The sequence below is a fragment of the Petaurus breviceps genome, unplaced genomic scaffold (genome assembly GCF_028583685.1).
Source record: "Petaurus breviceps papuanus isolate PSGF00001 unplaced genomic scaffold, PetGlider_PUasm1.0 138, whole genome shotgun sequence".
Taxonomy (NCBI): Eukaryota; Metazoa; Chordata; class Mammalia; order Diprotodontia; family Petauridae; genus Petaurus; species Petaurus breviceps.
The window spans coordinates 23,171,123-23,181,569 of record NW_027185694.1 but is presented as its reverse complement, the minus strand read 5'-3'; the positions used below and the strand labels follow the sequence as shown (position 1 = coordinate 23,181,569).

The 10,447-nt window shown below is 48.5% G+C and overlaps 1 protein-coding gene across 1 annotated transcript; it reads right to left on the bottom strand.

The window, feature by feature from the left end:
- Positions 1-430: 430 nt before the first annotated feature.
- WFIKKN1 (WAP, follistatin/kazal, immunoglobulin, kunitz and netrin domain containing 1) lies at positions 431-7,323 on the bottom strand. Its single transcript, XM_069108035.1, has 2 exons — positions 4,614-7,323; positions 431-2,058 (listed from the first exon to the last, which is right to left on the bottom strand). Exons 1-2 carry the CDS (start codon positions 4,785-4,787, stop codon positions 562-564), a joined length of 1,671 nt encoding a protein of 556 aa, XP_068964136.1. The 5' UTR covers positions 4,788-7,323; the 3' UTR covers positions 431-561.
- Between the last annotated feature and the right edge of the window lie 3,124 nt (positions 7,324-10,447).

Here is a 10,447-nt window from a genome sequence, read left to right as displayed (position 1 = left end):
CTGACATTCTCCCTTCCCATCGGGCCCTGGTGAACTCTGACCACAGCTCAGACCAGGGCCACACAGTGTGACCATGGGTGAACCCCAAAGCTGGCTGGGGGACTGGAAAGGCAATCTCCCTGATGCGGATGTGATGGGAGAGGACTGTGGCTGTTTCCCTGGTCTAGTGTGGCTTCTTCCTCCACTGACCAACCTAGGGGGCAATGTAGCTGTTGGATCGACCAAGAAGAGAAAAGCCCCAAACAACAGAGGGAGTTAGTGATGTTTGGGAGAGGAGGTAGTATTTGTACAGCTGGAGGGGGAGGGAGGGTGACAAGATAGCAGCTCTGGGAAGGCATGGAGAGTCAGGCCAGGCCTGCAGGTGGTGTCCAGGACCTTGGTGCATTTTGGGTCCCTCTCCTCAAGAAAGGGCAGAAGGGTAACAAGGACTCGAGAGAGACACCTTTTATTCACCTACTCTGATGAGCACAGGCTGAGTGGGGCTCTAGGAGGGTCTGGGGACTGGGCAGAACTCGCCCCTTCAAGGGTGTATCATGCCTGTGCCCACAGGCACACCCAGGCTCAGTCCTGAAAACGGTTGAGCAGCTCACAGGCCTTCTTCTCGATCAATTCTAAGATTTTCTTTACCCGCTTATCACTGGCAGCCCTGACATAGCTGCTGGGGTGGAGCACGGCCACCCCCTCGTGCACCTCGCCCATGATGACCAGTGGTCCATCTCCCGCCGTCATGTTGGGGCAGGGGCAATCCCAGTCTATGCCTGTCAGCGTCACCTCCAGATACTTGGTGTCAAAGAACTTGAGGCCCATCTTATCATCTTTGAGCACACCCTCCAGGGCAAACCGGGCGATGCCAGCATCAGGCTCCTCGATCACTTCTGTCAGTCGCCCCACGATGGCAAAGTCACTGCGGCACAGACTCAGGGCCATCTTGCTTTTGAGTCTGCAGGCCTTGCAGGGCAGCGTCCGAGGGAAAGGGCATGCATCCTCACAGCTCTCCCGGCTTTCAAAGTTGTTGGCATTGCCTTCACAGCCCCCATACACAAATGAATGGCACTGTTTAAGTAGTGGGCTGTAGGCCCAGCGAGCCTCCCAGCTTCGGCAAGGGCCTTGCACAGCAGGCAAGACGCAGGCATCACCAGGGCCCCGAGCACAGGCCTGTTGGCATGCCTCATAAGTCTCAAATCGGTTGCCATTGCCTGTGTCACAGCCATTGTCTTGGAAGATGGTACACCCACCCCTTTTGGCATCAAAGTGCCACCGTACTTGGCTGCTGGTGCCCTGGCAGGCCTGACGATCTGGTTCCTTCAGACACTCCACTGGAGCAGGGGGTGGTGGACTGGGCACTAGGAGCTCCCCTCCGGGGGGCTCCCGCTGTATGACAGAGAGGGGGAAGTCAGCTCGGAGGAGGCCGGCAGCATTGCGGGCAGTGCAGGTATAGAGCCCAGCATCTTCAGGCCGTGCATTATAGACCACCAGCTGACCAATGTTGGTGACCACCACGTTGCCATACATCTGATCAGGCCTCATGATGAAGTTCTCCCGCTGATCGCTCTGCTTCTCCCAGGTGATATCAGGGGGTGGGCGGCCACTCACATCACAGTGGAAGCTGGCTGTGCCCCCCACGTAGACTGACTGGTGGAAGGGGTTACTGTAGAGAGCTGGTGGGATAGGTATGTCAGGGGCTGCCCCAGGCGTGGGGGGTGCAGTGGTCTCAGGAGGCCCAGGACTGGTGTGGGGCCAGCTGAACACATACTTGCAGGGGACCACACTGAGCCGGAGGCCTCGAAGGCAAGCCTCAGCATCCATGTAGCAGCGGTTGTAGTAAGTGAGGCCGTCGGAGGCACAGGTGAAGTTGGGCTCCTTCTCACAGCGGTCCCGGCACTTGCACACAGGCTGGCCATCCCAGATATCACAGTCAGAGCCCTGCTGGGGGCAGATGAAGCTTTCACAGGAGGCAGCTGGAGCCGGGGCAGCCGAGCTACCATCGGCAAATCGAGCTGCCACACAGCTCCGAAGCCCACACACATTGGTGCAGCACTTTTCAAAACCATTGCAGTCCTGGGAAGGAGGGGAGAGGAGAGTGAGGGCCAGATGACAGCCTTAGGCCTCCTTCCCCACCCTCCCACTTCCCATCTACCCTTTGCTCCGTGTCGTGTCTTGTCACTCAAAAACCAAGGCCACCATCCTACTATAGACGTCCCTTTTCTCTCTGCACGCTTAGTAAACATGCCCTATGTGTCTGCAGAAGATATTGTCATCTTTTGTGCAAGGGTGCTGTGCTCTTGGGAGAATCACTGCCTTTCCCTGGGTCTGTTTCCCTGTTGGGATGCTGGGGAGAGAATCATAGAACATCAGAGCAAGAGGGTCCCTAGAGACCATCTAGCCCCACCTCCTCATCTTATAGAAGAGGAAATTGAGGCCTGGAAAGAGGAAGTGGTTTAGCCAAGGTCAGGGAATAGGGCTTGACTCCTGCTGGGACTAATTTGGGGCTCATTCAATGCAAACTAATTTATGTCTTAACCCTTGGCTCCACCACTAATGAGCTATAGAATTATGGGAAAATCCTTTTCATTCCTCTTCAGCCTCAGTTTCCTTTTCTGTAAAAGAAGTATAGTAACCCCAACTGTACCCACCTCATGGACTGCTGGAGGATCAAATGAGATGGGAAAGCACTTTGGATGTGATGTGAAGTATTACCTACTGGGTCCACAGACTACATGCCCCTAGGCTGGAAGCTGGTTACTATTTTCCAAAGGGACTTGAACACAGGAAGTTAGTTACTTAGTAATACAGAATTAATGGAGTGATGTCTTATGACTTAGGAAGTAGGATCAAAATGTTAATAAACCCCAGAAAATCAGGAAGCCTGGGCAAATTGGAAGAGAATAAGGAAAGACAAGACAGAACAGCTACAGATTGTGACTTAGTGACCTCCAAGACAAAGTACATAAGCAATATAACCCCTCTCCCCCTTTCTTTAAAGCCACATAGCCACTTGAGAAATCCTAGGGAAGGTTGGATCCCTGTAGGCCTATCCCCACTTTCTTCCTTTCCCCCACCTCTATCTTTGAGCCTTCATTTTAAACACAGCCAACTTGATTCACCACAAAATAAATCTCTGTAGCACAGAGAAGAGAGTGGACATTTTTTGGCATTAAAAATGCGTATTTATAAAAGTCATATATATTTTTTGAACCTTTCATTGCCTTCCACTCCTCCTCCCTCCCATGTTATGCTCTATGTTGTTTTTTTTTTGGTGAACTCTGCTCTCCCTTAGTTCTGGCATGGTGTATAAATTAGGATCTAGGACATGGGACCACAAGGCAATTAAGGCTGTCCTGGCTTCAGGGTTGGTAGAAGGCTCTTGTCACAGGGATCTGTGTCCAGTTTGGCATGCTATTCAGAGACTAATGGTGGAAGTGATGGGGGGGATCTGCACCTCTAAAAGGGAAGGCCCTTGAACTTTTCCACAAATTTCGGGAACCTAGTCCCTGGCGTTCACAACTGGGTTCCTGAAATTTGTGGGAAAGTTCAAGAGCCTTTCCTTTAAGGGGTCCAGATCCTCGCCATCAGAAGGGGTGGGGAATATGACTTGTGGTTCTAGAAGCCAGGTTGCTTTAGTTTAGAGAAGGCCAAGGTGCAGTAGGGTTAACTACAATACTCAGGGACATGAACAAGGATTAGTGTAAAGACAGCAGGAAGGAATCTGCCACTGTACACTCTGAGTCTGGGACAAAAGGGAATGGGCTCAAACAGCAGCAGGAAAGAGTCAAGTCAGACACTGGGAAGACCTTCCAAGCTCTTCAGAGTTGGGAAATACAAGGACACCATACTAACGGAGGACTGGAGGTAGGGTAGAGGGGTCTCCTCCTGAGAAAGTGGAAGACCATCCTTTATTAATCTAGGAGTGCTGGAGAACAGACTAGACCAAGGGGTTCTTAACCTTTTTTGAGTCTAGTACTTTGGCAGTCTGGTGAAGCCAAGGGACCCCTTCTTAGAATGTTTTTTAAATTCATAAAATAAAATACATATAGGATTGCAACGGGAACCAAGTACATTGAAAAAGTTACCAAACAATTAACAAAACAATTTCATGGGTTCCAGGGTTAGAACCCTAGACAGAGACAGATGCCACACAAAAATCCATCTAGGGATGCAACAGAAAGAAAAGATTGCAAGTGACATCTTCATGAACTTGTAGGGGAAAAAAAACAATATTCTCTCTACTTCCCTAGCTCCTTAATTTTGGAATTTTCAAAGACTTTGGAGTTGTTTTTTTTAATTGCCTTTGGATGGCCTTTTTCTTGGTGGTGGTAGCTGGGTGGTAGGGGCCTATTTGGGATAGATGGCTGTGGAATCTCGAATAAAAATCACGTTTTAGGGTTCTGGCTAGAGAGTTCTATAGTGACTTGGTATTGAGATGATCTGGATGGACTATGCTGTCCATTGTAGAAAGAGGTAAATTGAGGCAACAGAGAGGGAAGTGATTCCTCTTTAGTAATTCAACACCAGGCTTAGGAGGAACGCTTGCTTAAAGCATACCCCAGGTAGTGTGGGAAGGACCCCAGATGCTCTTCAAATAATCTCCCCCACCTCAGCCCCCCAGTTCTCACCTGATCCACATGGCATTCTCTCTCACAGGTGCTCTGGGCATCCACCCACAAGTTGGGGTTGAGCTGGTTGGGGCAAACACCTAGGTGGCTCATTGGTTCAGGCTTGAGGCTGGCTCCATCAGCTAGCCCTGAAAACAGGGTCAGGATCAGCAGCAGGGCCCGCATGAGGATCATAGCCCGGGCCTTCCCCCTGCACCAGCCCCTAGCACCTCCAGCCCCCTGGTTCCACTCTCCCTGCAGGCATCCACACTCTGGGGCCCTTGGCTTGCTTCCTTGTCCTGAACAGCAAGTTCTTCTCTGGTTTCTCTCCTCCCCTGTGCTCCAGACAGTCCTTTCCCAGTGGCTGTTTATACCTCTCCTCTAGTAAGTGGACTTATCTTCTTTGCCTAAATTCACCGGATTCACAATATCCTCCCTGTTCCCTGGATCTACCTGAAGCCAGTGATTGTATTAGATGCTGGATCTTCCTGGGGTTGAATGTCTTAGCGTTTTAAGATCCATTGGGGAGAGGCTGTAGGTCAGTGTTTCTGAGACAGGGCTAAGAAGGCAGGACAGGACGCAGGGCATCTCCTGCTTCTGAATGAATCAGTCCATGTGGTTCCCAGCCCCTCCCCAGCCTCCTCAGGCTTGTTCCCAAACAGCCCTCAGTGGCTCCCAGGGGCTGGCCAGGGCAGTGAAAAGAGAGTGGGGGTGGGGCGGTGAGAGGGAGGTGCAGCCACCAGTCTGGGGAACTGTTGAGCAGACTGAGAGAGGGGGAGACAAGTGTGGTTAGGAGGGGAGTCCTAGGGGGAAGGGAAGAGGCCCATCGAGAGAGAGAGAGAGAGAGAGAGAGAGAGAGAGAGAGAGAGAGAGAGAAAGAAGAGAGAGAGGAAGGAGGTGGGAGGGGGCAGTTGTAATCTGAGTCTGGGGTTTGGGAATGGAAGCGCCACTAACCTCAGACTAACTCTGTCTTGGCAAATCAATGAGAGAAATCAAGGCTCCTACTATGGGATAAGGACGGGAGCCAAGAGAAAAGGAATATGTATTTTCAGGGAAGGTATATAGATCACTGTGGTCAATGCCTACTCCTATGTGGTACCCACCCCCAGCACAAAGGAAAACACAAACAAGAGTGTGGGGCAGTGAAGGGGACTGGGCTGTAAGCTCACACTCTGGTCCCAGATGCCTTGATCACTGCCTTGATACAAGAGGGGATTGGGCTAGATCAGGGGTCTAATATTCTGATTCAGACAGTTTGTCTGCTTGGGGTTCAGGAAGTTTCACAGAGTAAGTAGCTCTATCCTAATCTTACAAGGTCCACTCAGGTTAGTATCATTACCTCTCCACTCCGATCCCCCTGCTATTCACCCTGCCCAGAATGCTCCCAAATCCATGTTTCACACTTCTTGAGGGTTCTTTAGGGGTGTCAATCTTAGCATGCATCATTTTGCAGACAGAAAATGAGGCACAAAGAACACAACACAGTCTTAGAACTGAGGGGAGGGGGAGGGGGGACACCTTGGAAGTCAAGCTCTAGTCCAATGCTTGTTTTACAAGTGAGGAAACAGGCCCAGGGAAGTCAGGTGACCAAGCCAAGGTCACACACCTAATAGTAGAACCAAGACTAGAACCCAGGCCTAATGGTCCTAATTTCCCATGTTCTGTGTCTCTACTTAGGCCTCACATCAATAATGCCAGGGCTCGAACAAAAATCCAGGTTTCCTCACACCAAGTCATATTTGAAAGCACGACTTTGCTACGAGGTATGTAGGATATCTGTATTTTTTCACCAGAGTATCATGAATGTGTCCAAGGATCAGATTTGGTGGTTCTTAATTTTTCTTATTTATCACCCAGAATTCTCTTTCAAGGGCCAACTCAAATCTCCCCCTCCAGCAAAGCCTTTCCTAACCCATCTCAAGCCAGGGATCTCTTATCTTTTTTGAACTTTCACAACATTTGTCTGTACTCATCATTCAGGCTCTTATCATCCACAGCTGGATGTTTACTCTGACACAGATATCTTATCTCTTTAGTTGGAATGAATGATCCTTGATGAGGGCACAAGGATCCAACCCTACACTCTCACCACCTAACAGTTAAATAGCAAAGGGCTCAAAAACATAAACAGTGTGCACCGGGCAGATTTAGAGTTAGGTCTGTGGAAGCTGAGCTGCAGCGAAGGGACTTGTTCAAGATCATACAACCCCGAGCCCTTTGGACTTCAGATCCAGAACACTTTCTAGTGCAAAAAACAACAAAAACCCAAACCAAAAAGGAATCCAAGGGAAACTTGTTCCTACATCTGGTTAACTATCCAGGTTAAATAGGTAAATTCAACACTAGCTGTGAGGAGAGAACAAACTAGAACCAATCCCCCTGCCCCCACTCTGTACTCTTTCAATTTTTGATGGCCTCTCAGCTATACTTTAGGGCATGGGAAACTGTCAAAAAAAGAACAGAGTCCTGCGAATCAAGAAGCAGAAGGGTTGTCAAGGCCATCTGGTGTAATCCTCTCCATTTTAGAGATGAGGAAATTGAGGCCCAGAGATGGGAAGTGCCTGGCCCAAGGACACACTGTTTTACAAATGGGGGAACAGGCCCAGGGAAGTCAGGTGACCAAGCCAAGGTCACACACCTAATAACAGAACCAAGACTAGAACCTAGCCCAAGGTCAGCTGGTAGCAGAGCTGAGGCTATAATCCTGCTCTCTGCCTCTTTCTCTTGCAACATGTTGGCTTTCTACATTGATTAATATTCAGCAGAACATTTTTCAAATGTTTCTATATAAGGTTATAATAAATATTAGTATATACAAAGATAGCATCTCAAACCTTTTCAAGAGTATAGCAGGCTGTTTTATGACTGATTTAGTACACTTAAATCTTCAATTTAAAGTGATTTGGTCACCATCTCATCTCTTCTCTGTTACCTCCTCCTCTCCACAACCACAAAAAAGATAAAACTCCTGGACAAATCTGTTTCTGAGAGGCTAGTTGAGCAGGAGGAGGATTTGAGTTGCAACATGAATTTCGGCTGAAGATAGTGCTCTTCCAAGACTCTGGCTCCAGTCAGAGAGGCCAGGGCCCCTTTAACAGGCCTGGAAGTGGAAGGGAGAGTAGGGAAAGCCCTGGGCCCCTTCCACTACAAAGATCAAAAGTGGGGTAGCAGGACAAAGGGCCCGCCAAGAATCTGCCCTTTTCAATCCATCAGCAGAGTCCTCAGAGGTCTGGAGGCTCCAGGGAGTGATTTCCTCAGACATGTAAAGTAAAAAAAAAGTCCCAGTGACCCTGGAATCTGACCTTTTGACCCAAAAGGCAGATCAGAGGTGTTTGGCCTGCTCCGAACAAGAAACAGGGGGGGTGGGGGGGGAAGAAAGTCACTGGCCAGGGAAGTGAGGGAGTCATCACAGCACTTGTTCCCTCCTTCAACTAATGAGAGAAGGAAGTCTGCCTCTGGGGCTGGGATCTCAGCTAGCCCAGACAGGCTCCCCAGCCAATTCTTCACCTGAGCAGCCCAGGCACTGCCCCAGCTGTGCTGGCGTGATGGGACCCTGTAAGGTGGGCAATGTACAGTGTTAGTAGCTGGGAGATAAGATGAGATGGGAAGCTGTGCTCCCTCTAGGGCTTAGCTGAGAGGAGTTAAAATAGTTAAGTTTCCTTTCCAGGCATCTCTTACTAGTTTTATAAAAGCAGGCCAGACAATTCTCTCCAGGCAGAATGTTCAGAGATTAATGGTACTTCTGATCTCTATACCCACTGTTCCCCGCCCTGCCCTTCCCCCTCTCCCCCCCTTCCTTCAGCCTTGCTTGGGAAAATGCCTGAAAGTATTTTGAGAGTTCTCCCTTGCAGGTAATCTGCAAGGGCACCTCATTTATGGCCTGCTTCCTTTTCCATGCATAGGCTGGAAAGGCATTTGAAGGAGGCTGTTACTACATGGTATCCAGAGCTAGGACACTTTCCCCTTTATTTCTCAGTAGCTATTCACTAGTCCAGAAGGGAACTCACGATCATCTCCTAAGTTTAACTCTTCATATTATAGAAAAGGAAAATAATACTCAGAGAAATTTGCTGTCACAAGCTAGGAAGTGCCAGATCCTGACACCCAATCCAATATTACTTCCACCACATCATGTCAACTTAGTGGGCCTCAGTTTGGGCACAGCTCAAAAGAAACTGTTTCAACAATTCATTTGGAACTGCTTTTTTCCACTTACTAACCAGAAGGGTATGAAGTTTGAGACTCCAGCCCCTTGAGATCAGACATCTTTCCCAGGGAGACATAATCAATATAATCCACGGATTTCCAAATTAGACTTTGCCAGGCTGGGCAAAGGCCCCCAGGGTTGGAAGAGGGCAGGGGAATTAGGGGAAGAAATAAGGGAAGGAAAAGGAACTGATGTTAAATTGTTGAAGATAAAGTAACAGATAATGAGCTGGGAATAAGAGTAAGAGCAGGGACCTCATGGTAAACACAAGTGTCACTACTGGCTTTTAGAGTTAAAAATTAAGACTGAATAATTTAAGGAATTTGAACTAAACCTGTGATTTCACTGATATGTATAAGAAATTCCTGGGTGAGGCAACTCCATCCACTAATGCATGTTGGCACCTTTTCTGCAACTTGGAGAGTTTGAGACTTGCCTAGAGCACTGAATGGCTGTGATTTGCACAGGGTCATTCAGTGAGTATTTGAGGCAAGATCTGAACCAAGTCCTCCTGGCTCCAAGGCCAACTCTCTCTCTCTAACACAAAATGAAACTGTGTGAAAATTACACTGCAAGTAAAACATCTGTGTCACACACACACACACACACACTCCATTTTTTTTAATTGTTCAATCATATCTCTTTGTGACCCCATTTGGGGTTTTCTTGGCCAAGATATCAGATAGATATCAGATAAAATGGTTTGCCATTTCCTTCTCCAACTCCTTTTACAGATGAGGAAACAGAGGCAAACAGGGTTAAGTGACTTGTTCAGGGTCACAGTTAGCATCCGAGTTCCTAACTTCAGATCCAACACTGTCCATTGCGCCACCTAGCTACTACTCTAAGTTAAACATGTAAATTAGAGATCGCCTGCCCCCCTTTTTTCCCCCACATTATAAGAAAACTCTGGTCTCAAGAGAAAGAACTGCATAGGAATCTGGATAACATGCACATCCCCCATAAAGTTCAAGACTGGCTGTGTTCTGAAGGCTTGACATGGGGAATGAAAGGAAGGAAAGGTGAAGTCAAGGTCCCCACAATTCAGACAGCTTTCCAAGGAGACATGGGGAGACCCCCAGACTTAAGCAATGCTTCAACAATGTGCACCTCAGAGGGCCAAAGACTGGTATCTCACTTATCCACGAGAACCTCAGTTCCAGGGTTTGGAGTCTCTTCTAGATTTGTGCTGGCAGAAGCAATAATGCTGGGGCTGTGTTGTTTTGTTTTCTGGGAGGGATACAATTCCTACTGACACTGGGCTCTTGGCTGAAACTTACTCTGATCTCAAGTGCATTACATCTCACCAAATGCCTGGAGGTATCACTCTCATGGGCGATAAAAAAGAATCCAGGCACGTGATTCATCCAAGGTCTCACATGATGTCAGCAGGCTAGCCAACAACACAAATGAGGGATCCTGACCCCCAAGACCATTGCTCTCAAAGAGCAGACCACCCTGGTTGGCTCTGGCGACCTGGTAAACAGAGGAAACTATGATAACTTTGTGATGCAGCTTGGACTCAGATCATTTTACAGCTGCACATGAGTCATGGAAAACATTTTATTCCCAAATTCATCTGCTTCAGTTAGCCTGTTTCTGCGCTTCACCCCTTGCCCTCCCTGCTAACCCCTACTTGTTCTCTGTT